Below are 23803 nucleotides of genomic sequence, written 5' to 3'. Positions count from 1 at the left end.
ATACATATATTGGATAATTGTAGTTGCCGTTGTTCTTGAGAGATTTGTTGTTGCTGTTGTTGATTAAGTTGTTCTCGTCGTTGTTGAGTGAGTTGTTGTCGTTGTTGTTGAATCTTGTGTTGTCGTCGTTGTTGGTTGAATTAGCAAGTGTTACTAAAGTTAAAGAAGTAAGAACATTATTGTTGAATATATGTTGTTGTTTATATTATTATGATATTGATTATAATGTTATGATGACTGTTTATGGTGTTGAATATGAGGTTGTTAGGATGTTACATGATGATGGTTATGAATGTTGTGATGACGATTATGTGATGTTATCTATGAGTTGTTAAATGTACTTGATGATGGTTATGTTAAGTTGATAAGTTGTCTTTTATTCATGAATTGCTAATGGAATGTTTGATGAATAATTATTATCATGAAATGATGATGTTACGTATAGTTGCTAAGTTGTCCTCTATTCATGAGTTGTTAATGAGGTGCTTGGTGGAGAATGTTAATACGAATTAATGATGTTGTTATGTTGTATATGAACTATGAATATGATGTTGGTACGTTGTTTATGTCATTGATTATGAAGTTGTCATGTTGTATACGAATTATGAGTATGATGTTATATGATTATGATTAAGATGTTGATTATGATGCTAAATGATGCCGTTATGATGTTGTTTATGATATCGAGTTATGACTGTTGATATGATGAGTACATGATATGGTTTAGGAGTCGTTAAAAGAATTATTACTAACCGATGGAGTTTAAGTTGTTAGATGCATTTGATGAATTATATATTATTATTATTGATTGTGAATCTCACCCCTTTTGCTTGAAAATGTTGCCCTTCGTATGGGTAACTTGCAGGTATTAAAGTTTAGTAGGAGTGGTGGCTCAAGTGTCTTAGGGCTCTGATACGTAACGGGATGGGAAATTGTTGCTAAGTTTATCATTCCTTTATGTATCAATTTTGGAACATGTTGTTGAAGCTTTTATTGTCGTTAAATTAATTCTGCTGCAAAGTTTTAATTATTACGTTGTTGAAATTTGAAGGATAATTATCTAATTATTTCATTTGTGATTTTTAAGAAAAGAAGTGTAACATTCCGTTTAAGGTGTTTTACTCTTATTAATTTATGAAATTTTTATGTTGGGAAAACGGGGTGTTACAAAAACGATCACCCATCTTAGGTTTCCTTGGCATCAACTTCCCTTGTTCACTTGAGATTTTGGATCCGGTAGGTCGGACCAATTGATGGGTTTACAGAGTATGTGAATGAAGGAATGAAATAAGAAACAAGAGAATATAATAAAATTATTCAGAATAGTGATAATAAGATCCAATAGTACATGAATTATGAAAGTTTGTAAAAGAAGATAACAATTGATAGTGACTACTACCAATCCCCAAAAGCACGCAGGCTTCCCCGTATCACCACAGGTGACCCCACTAAATCATAACAGAAAGATAGATGCCATATTCCTTCTCATTCCTTGTACTTATATAATCAGCTTTCTTTCTACTCACGCATACTTCATTGCCACGTTACCATTCTTTGCTCCTTTTGTCCTTTTCCTAGTGTAAACCTTCCAAACTCTTGAAAGAGACCCATAGTCCAAGCCCACTTCCTGATTCACATTTCTATCACATTGTCCATATCAACTAAGCTAAGCTCATTAGGACATGATTGTCCTCGTTTAATTAGTTGTTAGTAGCCCTCCATTGTGTAAAAAAAAATAAAAATATATATTATGGATGATATACTTAACTATTTTAACTCTACTTATAATATAAATTGATTGGCAGTTCTGGTGCAAAATATAAATTTGATAGAGTTCAAAATAAAACAAAGTTCTGGTAAGCTGTAATTTAAAAAAAAAAAAAAAAAAAAAAAAACTCAGCATAAACTCTCCACCATAAAGAGAGTGAGAGTAGTAATTGTTTTAGTAACTGTTGACAATATCCATCAGAGAGGAATATGTTCCAAGTAGTCCACAAACGATTCCGGCAGCAGCAATTATAACGCTCACGATAACCTGGTAGTGTTAGGAAAATGAAAAAAAATCAGACAAAATTGAAGGAATAGGAAAATTAGTTGGACATACACATTAGTAATTTATAGGTTCACTCATAAACTAAAGATTAAGGAGAATACAAGGATCTAAACTTAAATGTAAAACGCACGAAATAATACAGATTTAGGGAGGTTTGTTCTGCAGTATGTGAAAACTCTGATAGAATAGCATTAAACACATTCATGCATTCTGGTGCCTAAAAGTGTGAGCCCTTGTTACTATAGTCCATGAATATATATTTTATTGCAAATATGGTTCAATGATATGAAAATTAAATTCAATATTTAGTAGCATTATTACCTGTGACCTTGTAGCCTTCTTCCCGACAATTTTTAAAAAGCATAAACTGGGCATTACCACCGACTGCAAATTTGTGCATTCCCCAAATTAGATGAGATTTATAAGAATTCCAAGCATGAAACCGGAGTAATGGCAATAAAGGAAATCACAACGGGCTATAGAAAATTCTAGTTCATGTCAAGAAACAATTATAGTAATATTATACCGCAAAAGAATCAACAATCGATTATGCATTCGTCATTCCAAACAAGTATTGACCTAAATATGCAGAATACATTACAAAATAAACACTTTTAATTTCACAACTTATAAATATTTCTAACCTATGAAATATAAAATCTAATCTAAATGTGAATTAAGATCAACAACCAGAGTTGATGTAGCGTGAAAGAGGATGACGGTTTAGCTCAACGGGGTTCTACCTGCAAAACCTCCATCTCTCATTAGATGAAGAGGTTTCTGTAGCACAACCTCCAAGCTTTGAAGTGAAAGATCATGAATCAAAGGTGTGTAGATTGTGGAAAGCTCTCTATGGATTGAAACAGTCACCGAGGGCATGGAATAAGAAAAGATGGATTCCTAACTGAAATACGCTCCATCGTCAAATATGTTTCTTAACATGTTGTATATGTCAAAAAGGATAACAACAAAGGTGTGATAATTCTATGTCTTTATGTTGACTTTTTGTTAATAATAGGCAGCAGTGAAGCTCGCTCATATAAGTGAATTTAGAAAAGATATGATGAGACAATTTGAGATGACAGACCTTGGTCACATCTCATACTTTCTAGGAATTGAGTTTCATAGAAGAAGTAGGGATCTGCTAATGCACCAAAGAAGATATGCTATTAAAATTCTTAAGAAATTTGATATTGAATACCGTAATCATGCAGTGACTCCTGCCAAGACAATATTTCAATTGTCTAAGAACAATGATGAGAGTGATGTTGATCCAACTCAATACGGAAGACTTATTGGATCTCAAGTGTTTATTGGTATGCTTATATAGGTGACATTGTTGCATCACTGTGTGCATGTCAAACAATCTGGCTAATAAACTTGATTAATGAAATTATCGATGAGAAGTGTGAAGCTGTGACATTGAAGATCGACAACATTTCTACCATCAACTTAGCTAAAAATCCCATTGCACATGGGAGAAGTAAGCACATAGAAATGAGGTTTCATTACTTGAGAGAGCAAGTAAGCAAAGGAAAACTGAAGTTGGAACATTCCAAAAGTGAGAATCAGATTGCAGATGTTCTAACCAAAGGTGTTAAGATTGAAGTGTTTACGAAACCAAGAGACTCGATGGAAATTGAAGCATTGACTAAAATGAATTAAGGTGGTGGGCTTTGAGCTAATTCAAAAATAGTCAATGGTTACCTTGCTTGTGGCGCAAGTAACTGAGTAGATAGAGTTGGTTTTTTCTGTTATCTCAGTTAGTTGTTCGACAGTTTTTCTGTTATATAATTGAGCTAAAAATGAAGCTTTTATAATCTGGACATCATAGACATTGACTACTGAAATTGAACCTTTTATCAGATATTTTACGCCAAACTCAAGACCAGAAACTCTAATACCTTGTCGTAAACCAACTATCCTATTAATGCTTGAGCTACTTGGTGAATATATGTCGATAATTTTATCGTAAAGGTAGGACAAACGCAACAAAATTGTAATTTCATTGCTTACCACAAGCATACTGAAGAGTGAACCGATCAAAGCCATCACAAGTCCTGTAATTATAACAAAACTGCATTAGTCATTCGTTTCATATATGACATGTTACCAGCTTATATATTTAACATAGAATTTTGTTATAAAAATTGTTTGATGTACATACAATAAACAAAATATTGCAAATGAAAATATAATAACAAAGAATACATTTGATGATAGTTTTATATTCCTGCTTTTAATCATGTACACTATATTTTCAAAAGTTACAAACGAGGTAGGAATTAACAAAAATAGCTACTGGTATTTTATAAAAACCCCGTATTGATCTGGCTTTCCAAGGGATCAGGATCATCAACGACTCATATCTACTGCATTCTCTATGGCATCGTTATAAACCATTCAATGATCGGAAAATTGAAATATTAAATAAGAACAAAATATAATAAAATGAAAAAATTGAAAAACCATTCAACCCATATTCCATTCCACAATTTCGTTTTTAAAATCATTTAAACATAATTTGATCATTTGTGCATAACATGTTTGTGGTAAACTAATTGACAGGCTGGAGGAATAGTTGAAGCCATACCCAAAGCAATCGTCGTTCTGTAAGACCATAATGAAAACACCATTTTTGTTCTTCAACAATATCGTTCTCATGCGTTGATTAAGAAAACATGAAAATCAAGGTTCAGCATATTTTTATATTCCTGTTTCTTAACATGTAGTACCTACTCAGTGCTAGATCCATGACACATCGTGAAGCCACTTTGCAGCAACGACAGAGAAGGACATCAAATCCTATTCCAAGTCCTCCCGATATGGCATTTTTACTTTTTTTACTAAACTTCAAATATTAACGTGCCTTGTGTATATACAGTTAAGTAATCTTATATTTGCAGCACAGTAGGGAACAACATCATCTATATCTAGTCCTTAAGTAATTATATTTAAAAGATCAGACTGAACATTCTAGATCATGAAAGTGTCGGTTGCTTAAGAGTTACATAATTTTTTACCATTAGAGCAAAATGTATGAAAACCAAACGAGTTCCTTAAAAAGTAACTATTGAAAATGCTCCAAAACTTACCAAAAAAAGGAATCAGAAAAGCAGCACAAACTGTAGATGCAACAAGTGTTGTTCTAAGAAGAATAAAGCACCAATAAGTACTTGAAACTCTCTCTGGCAGCAACTCCTCTAGACTCCTCGCCAGTGGATTCATCAACAAAGCATATTTGTTAATTATTAAGGAAAATTCAAAGTCAACCTAAGCTTTTTCTTAAGTTGGATTAAACTGTATCTAATTGTATAGCTATCGTAAACATTCAATATATGCAAAAAGGATATTTAGTCAATGGGTTAATTACCTGAAAAAAAAACCATGAGAACATCAGTGATAAATAATTTTCACTCTAGAATGAACCTATTAAAATAGCATCGAGAGACGAACAAAATTTCAAACTTACTGTTGTCCACAATGCAACTTTGGAAGCAAATGCACCTGCTGGCATATTCAATGTTATCTGAGACAGAGTGTCATCGCCAAAGGAGAGAAATCCCATGACCGCAACGCTTCCATATATCAAAATACACAAAACAAAACTGCACGCAAAGAAATACGTTGAGGAATCAGAGATTCACAAAGAACAAATCGATATCTTGTTACAGTGACATTAAAAGTTAGGTATCGGACCATGTTATCAATGCTTTGGTATACTGTTTTTTGTCAGCCATAGACTGGTATATATTTGGAAAGACTGAATGTCCTGCAAAGCAAAACCCATAAACACCAATAGCAAATGGAATGCCGCTCCAATTCACCACTCGACCAGTATGATGGAATCCAACAGTCGTCCCGACAGAGAACACAGATATAATAATCAATATTGTTGCTGCAATCCCTCCAACTGAAGATTACAATCGAAGTTCTAATGAGGATATGACAAGTTGTAAAATTTAAAAACAGAAATATTCACTTTTAGAATATAGAGAACCTGATAGATACGAGATTACTCGGAGATCCTTCAACCAAACAGTGGGTAGAATAACTAATGCAGTCAGAACTCCAAACAAGTGCATGGAATCTAAATGGAGACCGCCTATATCTAAGGACGTTCCAGGAAACAGACCAGTGAGGTTATCTCCTTCCAAGGTGATGAATTCCACACAATATGACTGCACTCACGAAACGATTCTTAAACATACGGTGAAGTCACAAAAAAATAAAATAACGGTTCCAAAGGAATGTAAAAAATGGTTGCAGAACTTACATATAATTCAGTGTACAAAATGATCTGCAACAAATATCAATAGTAAGCAATGATTAATAAAATCACTAATTTGTTAGTTGGAAAAAAAAAAGCATAAACACAGGATTTCAATAAGCATATAGAAAAACTCACAGATACAAAAATACGGCCATATCTACCAAATGCAGCTTCTCCTATATCTGGATAGCTAGTGAGTCCTTCTCTGCTTTCAAAGCAGTGTCTCATAAGGGTGGCTGTATAACAACAAACAGATGCAAAAATAAGCATCAGGACCAAGCCCATCCAACCAGCTTGTTTCACTGTATAAGGTGTAGACAGAAGGCCCACTCCAGCCATCACATTAATCCCTGCAAAGTCATATCATCGCCTCATCATCCGTGTCAAAATTGAAATCAAGTATGGATAGATATTTGCAGACGGAACAAAATAAAAGAAAATAAATTACAAGCAATATAAGGTACGGAATGAGCTTCTTGCAAATACATAATAAGGCTTTCATATGATTAGAATGTCCAAACTTGGTATACAATAACTTTATAAGAAATACACATTTTCTTTGCGTGCAACTGAACATACGATGTACATAGCGAACATGCACATGTCAAATAAAATTATCATACATACCATTGAAAACTGTTTGAGTGTAGCTGCAACCATAACCAAGAGGCATTTCTCCAACAAGATTTTGCGTCGAACGTTTCTCCCACCATGTGGATTGAGTAGTACCTTCAAGACCTGATAGAAAAGGAGTCTTTCCATCTATGTCTAAGTCACTCTTTGAACGATTGCTAAAACTTGAATAAATAGAACTTGGCCCTCGTAGAATTGACACAAAATTTGGTGCTGTAGCAATTGTGTAAGAATCTGTAGTCTCTCTGTTATAATCAAGTAGAAAATAATAAGAAATCTCCAATCTCATTCACATGTTAACCATCATAGGCAAGTAAGTGTGCAAAAATAAAAATGAGAAATAGCAAAAGTAGGGAATATATTCTAATGGAATGGAAATAGTTTGCATATTTGTATGGAGATTGCTCTTTAGGCACCTAGTAATTGCTTACATACACCTAAAAAAAAACACTCCGTACAGTAGTTAACTACCGTTCATATCACTTTTTAAATTAATTTAACCGATTTAAAAATTGATGTGAATAATAGTTAACTACCGTTGGGGTATTTTCAGTAGTTTGAGGTGTCTGTAAGCAATTGTTAGGTGTCTACTATGCAATCTCCTATCTGTAATATGGAAGTCCTTAAGCCAGCTTAAGGCCCCACATAGTTCTCTAATTTGGGCCTTCTTGATTGGTTGGTCTTAATCACATTCGGCCATTACTTTTCTCATCTTATTAGTTTCTCGCATGCCCTGTCCAGATTCTAAAATCCTGAATGTTTTAACATGTTTGGGAGGTTTAGATGGGATGTTCATGCCATTTGGATTATATAATCCAAATTACATAGAGTGTGCAAGAAATCAATAAGATGGGAAAACAAGGAGTCCTCATATTCTCTAAACCATTCCTTATTCTCTCAACCATTCAATAAAAATCCACCTAACTCAATTCTACCAAAGCTTACTAAGCTATGCAACACCATCTCAGCCAGGGGCGGAGCCACCCCCCAACTAGCCTGGGCACTAGCCCAAGCTCAGCTTCAACTTTCTTTGTAACAAGCCCAACCATTACTAGAACTTTTCGCTTTTCCTGCAGATTTACCATGGATTTAGGTTCCCAGGCAAATGTATATCTTCGTGGGTAATTGTTTCCTTAAGATTTTAGGATCCGCAGGAAATGTGCAATTATCCACAGGAAGGAAGTAACATTACATGGGAAGTCTATCAAATTTTCCGCAAAAAATGTGCAATTTTTGCCCAGGCTCTATATAATTTCTGGCTCCGCCACTGATCTCAGCTCAGCTTAGTCAGGTTTATTTCGAAGAGTAACAAATATGGGTAAAACCAAATGTGAAAATATACAAAGTAAACAATAGAAGCAGTAGCAATTAATTGATTAGTTATACTTGTAGCTTTGAGGCCATTGCTGAGAAGTGAAAGACTGAAGCTGAACTGAATGATCATCATCATCATCATTATCACTACTACTCTCGCTCTCTATCTTTTCATATTGTTCCTCTACATCATCATCGTTAAACATAAACTCAATGTTTCTCTCCTTCTCCTTATTGCTGCTACCCATGGTTGCACTTTGTGTAAGTAATGTCTTCTCTTCTCTAGGATGATTTTATTATCTTGATAAATTGTTGATGACTGAAGATGACACAAGAGAAAGTAAAGAGAATGGGCAGATAGTGAATGAGCAGCTGTTATCATAGAAAAATCCAGAAGGATGATAAAGGTGGCAGAACAGCATTGGAAATATGTATAACGTGGCACTTGTCGTGTTGTAATTTCATTTGATTGAGAAATTTTACCATGCACCTCAATCATGAGGAAACTTCTCCGAGGTATACCGGTATTCCTACTTCAAAAAATTATAATTAAATATCATTTTATGAAATAAAGAGTTATTTATCAATATTTATATTTTATAAAACATCATTTTATAAGAAAAAACATAATTTTATTATTTATAAGAATCATATTAAATTTTTAACATTTTCTCATAAAAAACAATCAATATTCTGGTACATGCAACAAAAATTTAAAAAAAGTAAATTTTTTTTAGTCGACACTTGATAAATAAGATCTAATTATTGTAATTATTAATGATAGAAAATAATTTTTTTTCTTATAAAAACAACTCTTTTCAATATTAATTTTTGAGTGTATCATAGAATTTGCTCAATCATTATAATCTCATCCTATATTTTGTGTGACGTGTTTATTTTACTTTCATTTATTAGTTATGAAAATTTTTTGTTAAAGAAAACAAAATGAGTAAAGTTGTATTGGATTCAACTATATTTTAATTTAAAAAGAATTCAATTTATTATTTTTCAACTTTTTTTAATACAATATGGTTTTTTTATTTTCTATTTTTTTTAAGAAGTAGTATTTTACTTTCATTTATAATAAACTAAAACACATCCATTTTTTCTCAAAAAGTTTTGTAGTTTTTCGATGTGCGTTGGATTCCCAAAAATGTCTTTTATAAATTTTTTCGGTTTTTAAAATGTTTTCGAACAACTTATATAAAAAATTTTAGTTTTGTAAATTATTTTGAAAGTAACTCGAAATTGGAGTTTTGAATCTGTTAAAATCGGGGCTCGAATGGTGCTGTCCAAGGCCCGAATTTGGCTGTGGTTTTTCAGCCTGTTGGTACGTGAAAAATCGGTGGTCGAAGAGCAAAATCGGGGCTCGAATTTGCCTGCAGAAAATATAACAGAATCGAATTTTTGGGCTGAGATTTGTTCCAATTTTATGAGGGATACTTTTACTATAAATATAGACTTGGTACCAGAGTAAACCTTGAGATAAAGGGGGCTGAAACAAGGGTTTAGAAGTCAACAAGAAAACTAGGGTTTGTATAGAGTTTGCTCTTTGCAACAAATGAGGTTGATTCATATTTGGAAACACTATTAGGATTGAGTCTCTTGGACACGAGAAAAGATTTGGACTTTTGGTAGAATTAGGCGGGAGATTTATTCTTGTAACCCATTGATATCTCTTTTGTAAAGTTACTCATCATTACAGTGGAACGAAGAGCTGCTCTCTCCCCCAAACTAGGTCAGTATTGGACCGAACTAGGGTATACAAATTTCGTGTGTTCTTTCTTTCTTTCTTTCTCTCGCTGTTTTTCTACTTTTGTTTATGTTTATAACTTCCATACACTTTGTTTGGTTGCTTGATTATTACTTGCTCCGCACATCAAGTATTTTATTGGTGTGATTTTCATCGAATTTAAAACATAAATGTTTTTCGTAAAAAACTTATTAACAGTTATCCGATTTGTATAATATTTCCAAAAATGTTTCTTTTATTTATGAGTAATGCATAAAAATATACAAAATCTCGGGTTCAAACCCTAACCACTACCAAAAAAAAGTTATATTGGATTTAACTATATAACATGCTTCGAGGGTGTTTAAGAAAGCCTTAGGAATTCCTTAAAAAAAAAAAAAAAAAAAAAAAACCTTAGGAATGACCGATGTAATTTACCCTAAAAATAAAGTACTATATATTAAGCAACTCACATTTTCTTTTTCGGTTCTATAAACATCAATTACATTTTCTTTCTTCTCTTTCTTTCACAAGGATTTTATGTTTTTTTTACACTTATGATATTGTGGTTGGTCAATGTCACGAATATCATCAACCACAATGTCACCCAAGTGTTATTCGAAATTAATAGTTAGCGGTATACTATGAAACATTAATGAGTAAATAGGCAATTACCCCCCTAAAATTGTAAGTTTCGTCAATTATCCCCTGAAATTAACAAAACTTCAATTACCCCCCTGAAATTTTACAACGTTAATAAATTTACCCCCTCCGTCAAATTTTTCTGTTAGTGAATATGACGTTTTGCAAATACCCCTTGAACTTAAAAATTTATATTATTTTTTTCTTAAAAACAAACAATTAATAGTTAAATATTAAAACTAACTATTAATTTTGGAATTTGGGAAAAGTACATGCATATATACATCAAAATAGGCTTCAAAATGGGGAAAAATGTGTATTTTTTAAAGTGGCAATAATGGGATGATTTTTGGATTAATTTCAAAGATAAAGAAATATATGTCTAAGTGTTTGACATTTCTCAATAAGTGTTCCTCTATACATACTGATCACATATTTCATTTGTGTCTTTTTTACACGAATATTACTTAATATGCTATATATGGTATGTCCGTCTGATAGTATTTTGGTGTGAGCTAAATTGTATACGATTAATGATTGTCCTTGCCTGAAGCACAAACAAGAAGTTAGAATGAAGTTTTCTATAAAGTGTGTAAACAAGAACAAATCATATGAAAATATTGGGGGTTGTGTAGTTTAAATGGTTTGAGCAAATTGTTGAAGGAGTTAGAGAAGTTAAAAGACTAAGATGGTGAAGGAGAAAATATAAATTTAAAACTGATTATTAATTTGTCTATAAACCTCTAAAAATAATAATTTGTCTATTAGAAATAACCATTATTGTCACTTTAAAAATACACATTTTTCCCTATTTTGATGTATATATGCATGTAATTTTTTCAAACTCCAAAATTAATAGTTAGCTTTCATATTTAATCGTTAATTTGTTTGTCTTTAAGAAAAAAATAATATAAATATTTAAATTTGGGGGGCATTGCACATAAGTGCAAAACTTCAGGGGGGTATTTGCAAAACGTCATGTTCACTAACAGAAAAATTTGACGGAGGGGGTAAATTGATTAACGTTGTGAAATTTCAGGGGGGTAATTGAAGTTTTGTTAATTTCAGAGGGGTAATTGATGAAACTTACAATTTCAGGGGGTAATTGCCTATTTACTCAAACATTAATATATATTTGGGTTTTGTTAAGTAATGTCCTGAGGGCACGTTAAGTTAAAAGCATAAATTTTCTATTAAAAACAACAACTTATTGACTTTCATAAAGTAGAACAATCCACTTTTAATCACTTTCCAATACAAAATTTATATATTAGTCTTCTTAACTATACTAGTGCTAACTATACTAGTGCCGGGTACTCGGTTAACATTTCCCAATATATTTTGATCCTGATTATGACATGAAATGAGGGCTACATTACAATAACAAGATTTTATTATCTATAGGTAATTCTTTGTTAAAAAATCAACAATCATGTATATAGAGTACAAAGAATCAATCGAAATGATTTTTATCGGAGTGTTTATAGATCTCCTTTGCCTTTTAATATATCTATATGTGTGTATTTATTTGTCTTTTTTTATCTTTATTAGACCTTGTACAACTCTACATTTCTTTCTCTCTTTTTCTTTGAGTAAGCCTTCACTTTGTTATGCGAAAACTGTCCTTAACTTCTCTTGTATCTGATGTCACAAACTGCAATGAAGGTTGAAGTAATTCTTAGTGCACAAAATCACAAACTCAGTAGTTTTATGAGGTTGGAATATAAGTATTTAGATACTAACCTCTAAGCTTAAATCATTTCTAGTAGCATGTGCCCTTAAATAACCAAACTCAGAAATCCTTTTCAAGCTCCAGCTCTCAGCCTGCCAATGCAACAGAACATACAGTTTAATTGCTTAGTAAAAAAATCATAAGCATAATTGCATGTTAAGTAACTTTCTTGAAAGAATAGAAAGTATAAGAACAGTGAAGGATTAAGTATAGACATAGGTCTAAATTGCGGTATGAATTTGCAATAGCGGCTGCAATATAAAAGTTTGAGAGGTCTCTGCAACGGCCTTGTAATCATAATTACGTCTTTGTCGGCAGCTATGAAGCACGGGTACTCCTCGGATTAGGCATGTCTTGGTGTCGGGTGTCATGTCTGACGCCGACCGACACCAACACATATAATTACACTGAATTATGTGATATTTTCAAATTATTAGCAGTGTCTGCGTGTCAGTGTCGTGTCCGGTCTCCATGTCCGTATCCCTGCTTCATAGGTCGGCAGTATTTTGCTGAAATATCAAATTTAGCAGCAAAACTGCCACTGCGACCATAACCACAATTTAGAACAATCATTATAAAAAAGAGTGTGACGAAAGGAAAATTAGTTACATTGTTTGAGAATTTGTCTAATGCGAAACCGGCCATGCCAATGACAGCATGTACAGGAGCACTATAATTTCTGTTATCATATGTGTCTACTCCCTTTTGATCTTTTATAGGAATGGCTTTGCACTTATTCTGATAGACAGAACAAGTTCTCTCATAATTATGCACATGGCCGAAAAGAACCAAGTCAACCTGTTTCATGTTCACAATGTACATAAGTTAGCTTCTTATACAAGGAACTGTAAGTAACCGAGTTCTAAGGAGTGATGTTCTTGCCTTATTCTGTAACAGCAATGGCTCCACAGCGTTAATAAATTTCTGATCTTTAGATGAAAATCCGTTGTTGGAAGTGTACATTGGTCTATGTCTGTATAGTAGAATTTTATGTTTAATAGATGTTATGAAGTTGATAACAATATTTTAAAAACTGAACCAAACCAGATGGTTTAACTGTTTGAATCTTGAATCGGCCTTTACTACAATTCAGTTATTTTGGCCGTTTGGTAGCCGTTTGGTTCCGGTTCAAGCGGTTAAAGGTGGCTGAACCATGCATGATCCATAAGGTCTCACGAGTTTGTTGTCTAGTTCAGTTTTTTAAACATTGGTTCGGAAAAATTACACAACGATCACTTACCCCATGAAAATCAGCCAAGGAGTATGTTGTCTATTAACAGATGCCAAGTCCTTTTTTATCCAGTTATACTGTAATACAAAAATTACATATATATATCTCAGCTATTTGATTAAACTAGAATATTTTAAATTAAAAATAATAAATTTCTTTATTATTTTACCTGCTCAGAATTTTCGGACCAGTCATGTTCAGTTGATATTACTGTGAAATGAACACTTCCTTGTTCAATAGAGTACCAAGGCTTATCCTTTGCTGCAGTTGGCATTGGAAAGTATGTTTCATATGGTACTCCACATTCACCACCAGAGTCAGGAGTAACATAAACTGAACCAGAATCTATATAATCCCTGAATATAAATAAGAACAAGTTCAGTAATGATATGTCATAACTCATAAGTCATTGCACACTCTGTAACACTCATACTAGATTGATCTAGAATATCTAGCATACGCGGTTAACTTAGTACTGGATACATTAAAATTACAATAATAATAAGATTCTTCTAAACAAAATATAAGGTTACTCATCTTATACGTCTGATAAAGTACCACTGGTGTGTACGTACATGAGTCGCACTGAGTGCAACCATACTACTGACGTGTACTTAATACATAACAGTTCCAACATGTATTATCATCCCTATGAATCACTTATACAGCAGCTTAATCCACAACTTAGTCATTTAAGGCAAAATTCCCAAAACAGCTACTCCTTTAGATAATTCAATTTCAATTAAAATTTTAACAATTTTTGTCCTTTTCTTGGTCACTACAATTTGTAAACTATAATTGATTTAACCACATCATTGATTAAAGTTGGGATGTTACCCACTCTCATTCATTTTCTTAATACATAATATGTATAAAGTCATTGCAATACCTCTCATGATTCCCGATTGCTGTCATGTAAGAAACTCTTGAAGCTACTGGACTAATAAGGTTCAAGAAGAAATCCCATTCTGCTAGAAAACCAGTTGCATAACTTATGTCTCCAATGTGAAACACCGAGTTTACATTGTTGGAGTTCACTTCATTAGCTATCGCTTTGATAACCGATAGTGCTCCAGGCTGTTCAAATTCAATCAAGATCGTCAATACATACAGATACAATGTTGTAGGTGAAGATGTAGCACCGACACTTCAACACTGGCACATGTGATTACATTCCATTATTTTCATTTGCTTAAATTTTTGTGTTCGGTATCTATATCAATGCTTCATAGTTCACCACCGGTCATTTCGTAATGTGTTATCTCAGTACGCATTAAAATTCCAAAGCTTATTTAATTTGAAATAGAAATTTACCTGAATGTAGTGTTCTTCTGAAGCATCAAGAGGGGTTTTTCCCATATCACCAAAGGAAATGAATTTGAGCTCATCTGATCCTCCAGCTGGTGGAGTTGAAAATTTGGTTTGTTCACTCCAATCAGCCGAGTTACTAGACCATCATCGGAACAAAATCAAATTACTTTATGAGCAAAATCATAATTTCTAGCCATAATTTGTTCACAAATATAAATATTTTCAATTCAAGTGTTCTACTAGTATTCCATTAAATAGTCTGCCCATGGTTCTAAATTGCGGTCTATAACCAGCGATTGTGATCACATTTTACCGCAATATCAACATTTTCAGTCTAACTGCAATCGCAACCACAACATTTTTCATACTAATTTAAGTTATGAACACATCTAACATGGAAACTTCATACCTTCCATATCTGTAGGAGTAGGCACTCGATGGCTTAAGTCCTGTCATCAGTGCTGAATGGATGTATCCCGGATCATGCCATCCAAAATCCTTGGCAGGACTAGGCACTACCGAACCTATCAATTTAAGATGGAAAAAATTAATCTTAGATAAAGCTATATATAGAAGCATATATGAAACAAATACTTAAATGAGCATGGAAAAGTAAAGTTATCACTCACTGCACATATCTTCTTGTGAAAAAGTAGTAACTGCAGAAGTTACTGTTTTTCCATTTCCATATTGGATTTGCTGAGGTTCCTTGTCCCCACTAACCCATGTCAATCTCATCTGCAGCACCAATTATTTTATAATTGTTAGATTCTGGTGTATGAGTGGCCATTTTGTCGGTATCTGTGGCATTCTTCTTAATTCATATACGTTGTTGGTGTAAAGATTTTTTACACCGTCAGTCAATCGTAATCGTCAGATCGTTTAAAATATTTGATTAGAATCATTACTACTTATAAAGTCACACTTGACATCGCCCACACTTGTTCCAATCCTTTACACTGCAGAGAATTGCGGTCAAGTATGGGCGATGTCACAGTTTTGGCAAACTCAAAAACCATTATATTGCGGCGCAACTTTGCAACCGCGAACCTTTATTTAAAACCCTGCATTTCGGAATAAATGATGGTACTTACCGATGTTGCAGTTGAATCTATACTTGAGATATGTCCATAAAGTGGCTTCTTAGGATTAGCAAAACTCAAAGGAGTGGACCTTCCGACAAGGCACGGGGTGAGAAAGCCACCAGTGAAGAACACAAATTCTATATCACTTCTAATGTTGATAACATGAAACTTTATTGAACCACTACAAGTTGTCACACTGCATTTCCCATTCTGTTCTTTCTTGCATTCTTTCTTTTTGCAGCTCATGTAATCTGGATCGTTTTTCAAGTATTGTGCCTACATTTTAGTTATTTAATCAGAATATATACACACAAACATTATTATTATTTCAAGATTTAGTACATTTACATATGGTTGGTCACCACATTAGCACATACTATTGAAGTTTGAAGGATTTCTGGAATCATAAGGAATTATTCTGATAAAAGAAAAAAAAAAAATTATAGAATGCAATTGCTGTATTTATAGGGCATATTTAGAACTTAACCAATTATCAAACCGACTAGCCAAGTAATTAATCTCCTAGACCACTAATATAGTTTTATGGGTTAAATATGTTTTTAGTCACTACAAAATTACAAACTTTTAAGTTTAGTCCCTACAAAAATTTTATTCATTTTTAGTCCCTATTTATATTTTATAAGGACTATTTTGGAGGACTAAAGTATACATTTTTGTAAAAAGTTTTCAAAATAGGGACTATTATCACAAACTATAATATTTTAGAGGATTAAAATTACCATTAAAATTTTATAAGAACTAAACTTAATAACTCGTGATTTTGTAGGGACTAAAAAATATATTTAACCTTTTCAAATTATTGTTATTTTTCATATAGGTCAACTCTTTTAATATCATCTTAATTTCTTGACACATAATTAGTTATCTTGTGATAAACTCTTTTACTTAAAATAAAAAATTCAGAAGTCATGGTCCGACCCTTTGGTTTGTCTTGGTTACACTACTTTATAATATTTTGTTTTCTTCTACTTTAGAATTTTAGCGACGCTTGTATTGTGTCCTTTTTTAACTCTTTGCGGTACCCCTTATGTTATGGGAGTTTAATCAAATATCTTTTAAAATCAAATATTAAAAGATGTATTGAGAATTGGGAGCATTTTTTCATTTTCACGAAGTTGAAATATTAGAGCCCATTTTCTATTCAAAAATAAGTTTATTTTTTATATAGTTTCGGCATAAAAAGTTTTATACTCTCAACACATTATAAGCAATTACAAATGTGATTTTAGAAATAGGTATGGTATACTCAAACATTTTAAATTATCTCATGGTTGCAATTGATTGATAGTGTAAAATCTTTTGTTGGATTTGATAGTGTAAAATCTCTTTATACATAAATTAAACATTTTATAAATTTATATTCCTAGGCAAATAGGAATATACCTTTATTTCACCTTAACCAAAACATCTTATAGGAATGCCACGAAACATTGTTTTGATCTCAAAATGGATAAAATATTGCGTGAACGTAAACTTTGACAATTACGTCAAGAGAGCATATATTTTTGGCTTTAATGTCCATGTCCCTACTATGACAGGTAATATATCTCATTCTTTGTGTTTACACATGAAAATAAATATATGATGATGTAAAATAAATGTTTATGTATTATCAAAGAACAAAGATATAAAAATAGATACTGAAAAAACATATATAATATTTTCTTTTGCAGAAAAATAGTATTAAATATTTAATAGATCTATATACGAAAAATATGATTAAAAAAAAATTAAGGCTTAAATGGTTGTGCTATTGAGATCGTAATTCGTCACATAAGACCATCCATAATAGTGGATGCTTCACCTATTTAGCATCATATTAAATAGGCACCTCCATTATGGAGTATAATATTTTGATGTCTCTAGAGAAGGGTGGCTATGGAAGCATCCTCTCTCTCTACACTTTTTGTGAACCCCATTTAATAAATCATAATGAAATAAATATATTTTTGTTGAAATATAATGATATTGAATTATTTGTGGGACCTATTTAATAATTTATTTTGTGGTACTGGGTTAGAGAAAATTGATGTTTATTAAATACTATTGTAAAATGAATGATGTGGATAAAAAGGTCCCGTTTAAGCACTTAAATCGAGGTGCTCTGTTGTAGATGGTCCAAGGAATTAAAAGAGAACACGTAATATGCATTTATGTATGATTTTGACGTTTTGGGATGAATACATATGTTAATAATGTTGATTCTAAACCATATGTAACTATATTTTCTTTATGCAATAAGAGGCAATTATTTCAACCAGATGTGTGGATATTGAGGGATACAGAGTCCCTCCATTGATAAAGACATGTAGTTACACATATTATTGTTGGTTATTTTTAAATTAATATATTGATTGTTAATGTAAAATTGAACGAACTAAATTAATAAATAATCCATGCGTATACTTCGTGAATTTTAATCGGTTGATAGAGTTTAAACTTCAAAAGGTGTCCGTGCAAGTTATGTAGCTAATAATATAGATATTTTTTTTGTGAAGGAAATAATATAGACATTTAAAAAAGTTAAATATAAATTGACAATGGATTGGTTCATGTGGGTAAAGAATTAGAGCCCCTTAAACATATGATTAGAAGGTTAATTTCCGACTCATGTATATAAAAATTATTTGATTGGAGGAACTAAGAAGGTATCATCTGTGCCCCATATATTCGGTTTTCTGACGGTGATTATTCCCTGTTATATGACGATGAAAACTTCGTTTTAATATGGTTAAATTTAGACTCATACTATTTTTAAATGGTCCACTTTAAACCTTTGATGATAAGCAATACTCTCAATCACAAGATGCACATGAACAAAAAGCAAGCGTGTATGAACATATAGTTGGAGGAAGGCAATGTGGCACCAACGACCAATTAAATGCTAATTTAGTAGTATGAATGAATTATGGGCAGTTGACTTTTGCATATAGAGTCATGCTAACCGGTATTCGGGGTAATCGTTAAGCATGTCAAAAAAGATAATTATTTTTATAAAAGGAAACTTTTTTTTTACTTTTTTTAGTATTAATTACATAGTTTTCAATGCAATAACTATTATATAATTTTCTTTTAGCATCCTTAACCAGTGCCCCGGGAACACCGGTTAACATTTCCTATGCATCATATATAATTTCAGCATTTAATTAAATAGGTTTTTAAAATTGACAAGAGCAATATTCTTAATAAATGTTGATAACATGATCAACCTCTAAATGAAGCCTCCCCGAGTTTAAATTTTTGGACTAAATATAAGAATGTTAAGGTTCTCATTAATGCCAACACAACTATTGTTTTCATAATATTTATGTATATTGAAGGTGACAACTTGGTTGATAACTTGATGTTTGATATCATGCTAATCACCAACAAAATATAAAAAAAAATCAATAAAGTTTTTTTCTAAATAGTAAAAGAGTTTCTAATTAAGCAAATTTAATTAATATTTTGGGGTTTTTCATCAGCTCCGTCACTCTATTGTAGATAATTTCATTCGAGTTGTCTCCGTGAACTTAACTCAGTTGCTAAGAATAATACATAATATATATAAGATCCGAGATTCGAACTTCAGACACAAACAAAAAGATAATTTCGTTCGAGGTAGGTGTGACCCTAAATATAAGTACTTTTTCCAATATTGATCACAACTATAGCTTGCTAAGTTGTGAGAATACAAACTAGCATAAAACCTTGATAATACAAAATAATGGAAATGACTTTCCATTTATTTTCTTGAAATTATGATATAAAAATATCAACAAACATCCAAAGGTTGTGGTGGGAATTAACCTCGAAGATAAGGTGGTTGAAAATGGATTGCAAACCAATCAATAATTTGCCAAACAAGCTATTTATGAGCCATGCTATTGCTAGAAACCATCAATATCATGTTTATATTTACTTATTTTGTTCAAGAATTTGAAAGAGAATTTTCACCAAAAAAAATAATAATTTGAAAGACATTATAGGCTATGGATATTACGCAAACATGTCTTAATAAATTAATATACTTTTTTAAAATAAAGAACCCATATCATTAATCTCAAAGGGAAAAAGAAAGAATAAATAAAAAATATAAAAATTTCAAAGTATGTATTGTGTGCATGACATACCTTGACAGGGTAATGGCAAAGTAGAGGAAGTTTTGCAGTATCACCAGTTTGTAGATAATAGAACTCATTGAGAAGACAAGCTTTAACACTTCATATAATCAATTAAAAGAATAAATTAAATCCAATTTCATAGTTCATATAATTTGGAATTAATTAACATTATAGCAATGGTTTTAACTAACATTCATTTTCATCATCAATGTAATATTCTTACTTGGAATTTGAAGGTGAGATCATAGCCACCCAATCTCCATCTCTCGGCTTCGAAACGCCGGTGACGGTAACCGTGACAAACTCCTCATCCAACAATTTAGAATTTGAGGTGATATTCAGTTTAAGATAAGGACTTAAATGAGAACAATCATTCAAAATTCTTCTATTTATCAACCTAAAATCTGATAATGCAGTAAAATTTTGGTGTAAGGCTTTAGTGTGTGTAACGGTAAGGTCCAAAGTTGAGGAAGGGAAAGTTGAAGACATTGAAGGGTTACTAAGGAAGAAAAAGAGTAAAATGAATACATGTTTTAGAACCCAATTTGAGGATTCCATGAATAAAAATGAATGGAAAGAAAGAGTATAGAATTTGAATTAAGGCCAAAGCTTTTTGTGTGATTGTTTTGAAAGGAAGAAAATGTGGCTTTGGTTTTGGTTTGTATCTTTAATCAAACTCTTTCCTTTTCTTAATAGTAATGATAAGTTGATAACTCTTAGGATTTCACAAAATGAAAAGTGCTTTTATAAGTGAAGAAAACACGTAGTTATTGTAACATGTGGTAGTTGATGATGGGCTTACATGTCATTTTTTAAATCAACTCTAATTCAAATGTTATATTTTTTTTTTCAACTAGTAAATATCCCTTATTCCATGCTTTCAAATGTTTAACTACACTGCCATATTTTTATTTTATCAGGTAGCCTAGTGGCTATAATTCACCTTATAAGGTGAATAAGTGGGCTGTTCGGGGTTCGAACTCCGGCTCCTACATACAATAATTCATTGCCATACCAGCTGAGCTATGCTCACAGGACTATACTGCCATTTTTTACATTAGAAATAACTACTCGGCATCTTACTATCACAAAAATATTCATTAAGTTCGTTGAATAACTGATGCATCTGAAATGTTGAATAACTCATACATCTGAAATATTATTATAAACCATATTTATCGATTAATGTAAATCACATATAAATGGTAGGATCCACGTTGATTTAACTTAATGATAGAAGGAGTGTTGGAAGGAAAATATTAAGATGAAATATAATTAAAGCTAGGTGTAAAAAAGTTACATTATCCATACATTTAGTCTTTAAGTTCAAATAGTATATTCTTGTATTCTATTGCATATACGTGAATGATCGTGCCTCCTAAGAATTAGGGAAAGGAGCATAGTACGTGTGGGGAACGTGGTTTCTTTCTTTGACATGAATTTTGTCGGTATAAGCTTCACTTCTAGGTGGATGCATGGCTGGTAACAGCCTTTTCAATCTCTCTTTTATACCTTTTTATGTGTGCATTGTTTTCTTTGGTGATATTTCTTATGTATATATAAGCTACCCATGTTCCTAAATATATTTGAAAGAAAATAGATTATAGCAATTCATTATCTAAAATGAGTTCAATATAATCTGGTATATCTATCAATACCTCAAAATTAGTTAAGGATGCGGTTGTCTTAGCTAGCTAATCTATAAACGATCTTATTTGTTTGTCTTTTCACAAACTCAACATTAGAGTTTACATAATATTAGCCGAAGATAGTTCTACAATTATAGATTATCATTCCATACTTTGTAGCATCATGATGAGCGGATGAGAAACTGTTGGAACAATAGTCAAAATTAGTTAAAAAAATATTGTATGTCACCGAAGAGTCTACTAGGCTGAATCGCAGACTAGGTTGCTCTCTTTAAAACGTTTCGTGACACTTCCCAAAATTGTGCAAACAGACTATCAACCACGACGCTCCCAGGATAAAACAGCACAACTACAATTGTATCAGAGTCTCATTGCACTATAGGATATGTTCTAGAAATACACCTTCAAATATGGTACGAAGACCACTCCAATTTGGTATTGATACCACTCTATTATGTACTAAGACCACTCTTATATGGTACTAGGACCACTCTAATATGGTGTTTCCACCACTCTAACCTCTAACTTCTCCAAAGGCATAAAACATAAAAAGGGACTATATTCTTAAGATCATTCTTATTTTTCGAAGGGACACTTTATCTCAAAAGGGACTATGATCTTAAAAATACTCTTATTTCCAAAGGGACAAAATTTACCGAAGGGACTATGCTCTTAAGACCATCCTTAATTTTGAATGGACATTATATCTCAAAGGGACTATGGTCTTAAGAACATTCTTGAAATCCGACGGGACAGAAAAAGAGGAAGAAGAAAAGAATAGCTTGTCAACACAAGCTAAAGGAGGGAGAAGAGATGATGTGATCCTAAAATTATCTCTCTTGACAAGAATAATAAAGTCATTGTGGAATAAAAGAACCAAATTAATTTTGGGTTCAAAGTTTTATTTTCGTAGGTCATGATATGTCTGTCTTGTTTTGGCTATATCTGGAGCTCTGGATGTCCGTTTGAGGTGATCTTTAACTCGTTGGAAAGCTTACGAAATTCTCTACATTTCATCTGTTTGACTCAAGATCAAATTCGAAATATTTAATGGTGTAAAATGAGTTGTAAGTTGAAAACGTGGTTAAAGTGTGTAAGCTGAAGAATTAAAGGTGTTTGTGGAATTGTAACGTCTAGAAATAATTAGCCTTCACAAATCAATGTGCAAATGAATATGTAACCTCCTCATGCATTGATTAGCCACCAACTTAGAGAGTCATTTTGTAACATTTCATTTGCATTAATCAGCCACCAAAACATTATTGTAATTAGTGGTTGCATTTCCTTTCATTTTCTAAGAGTTTTAGAGTCAAAATCATCATGTAATAAGCTCATATAAATAGAGCACGAAAATGATATGAAAAAGAGGTTGAATATTATAGAATTTTACACATATGTGTATTGAGAGCTTTGTCTCTTGTGGTTCTGGATTGAACCATCCTTGATCTTATCAAGAAATCATATTTCTTGTGGCGATCCTCGCATCCATAGACTTATCACTTTCTTGGATTAGAAAGTGTGGCGTCCCTGTCTATCCATTCCATTTCTTCATCTTTTAGTCTTCTCACCATTTCCACCAACAATATTCATAATTTGCTTCCGACGGCTCCGTAGCACTCATCATTTGGTAATCAGAGCTTAGGTTCAAATCAGGTGTTTTCTATCCTTTTAATTTATTTGATTTTTGTTGTTCTACATCAAAGTTTGAAAGAAAAAAAAAATGTCTCAAGAAATCCAAGCTTCAATAGAATATTTTGATAAAGTATGGAGAGAGAAAATGCTTGAGGATATCAAGAGGAGATCAAGTCCTTCTTCTCCTCTTAAAGAGTTACAAAGAAATAGGAGAGAGAAAATGATGGCAATAATTGATAGAGGAATGGCTGATATCTCTAAAATACTAGAGGAAAATCTCTTTCAAATCCAAAATCATTATATAGAGCCTAAAATAAATATTGAAGAAAAAAAGAGTCTCATTGTAAAGGAAACTCACGAAGAAGAATGTGAAAAGGAAAGAGAAGAGACAA

The 23803-nt window shown here is 32.3% G+C and overlaps 2 protein-coding genes across 2 annotated transcripts; both read right to left on the bottom strand.

Annotated features, from left to right (window-relative positions):
* Nucleotides 1-1768: 1768 nt before the first annotated feature.
* LOC11438359 (amino acid transporter AVT1A) lies at nucleotides 1769-8627 on the bottom strand. Its single transcript, XM_039833765.1, has 12 exons — nucleotides 8346-8627; nucleotides 6954-7204; nucleotides 6462-6676; nucleotides 6330-6353; nucleotides 6054-6234; nucleotides 5753-5966; nucleotides 5526-5661; nucleotides 5407-5426; nucleotides 5149-5294; nucleotides 4070-4113; nucleotides 2375-2437; nucleotides 1769-2035 (listed from the first exon to the last, which is right to left on the bottom strand). Exons 1-12 carry the CDS (start codon nucleotides 8519-8521, stop codon nucleotides 1943-1945), a joined length of 1563 nt encoding a protein of 520 aa, XP_039689699.1. The 5' UTR covers nucleotides 8522-8627; the 3' UTR covers nucleotides 1769-1942.
* A 3309-nt stretch (nucleotides 8628-11936) lies between these two features.
* Nucleotides 11937-20869, bottom strand: LOC11445033 (probable inactive purple acid phosphatase 27). Its single transcript, XM_003605683.4, has 13 exons — nucleotides 20354-20869; nucleotides 20140-20227; nucleotides 16016-16282; nucleotides 15551-15659; nucleotides 15331-15445; nucleotides 14925-15057; nucleotides 14500-14687; nucleotides 13780-13966; nucleotides 13620-13687; nucleotides 13262-13352; nucleotides 12989-13177; nucleotides 12391-12471; nucleotides 11937-12301 (listed from the first exon to the last, which is right to left on the bottom strand). The coding sequence occupies exons 1-13, from the start codon at nucleotides 20686-20688 to the stop codon at nucleotides 12248-12250; spliced, it is 1905 nt and encodes a 634-aa protein (XP_003605731.2). The 5' UTR covers nucleotides 20689-20869; the 3' UTR covers nucleotides 11937-12247.
* Between the last annotated feature and the right edge of the window lie 2934 nt (nucleotides 20870-23803).

The sequence above is a fragment of the Medicago truncatula genome, chromosome 4 (genome assembly GCF_003473485.1).
Source record: "Medicago truncatula cultivar Jemalong A17 chromosome 4, MtrunA17r5.0-ANR, whole genome shotgun sequence".
Taxonomy (NCBI): Eukaryota; Viridiplantae; Streptophyta; class Magnoliopsida; order Fabales; family Fabaceae; genus Medicago; species Medicago truncatula.
Note: the sequence above shows the minus strand (reverse complement) of the source record. Positions and strands in the feature narration are given on the sequence as shown.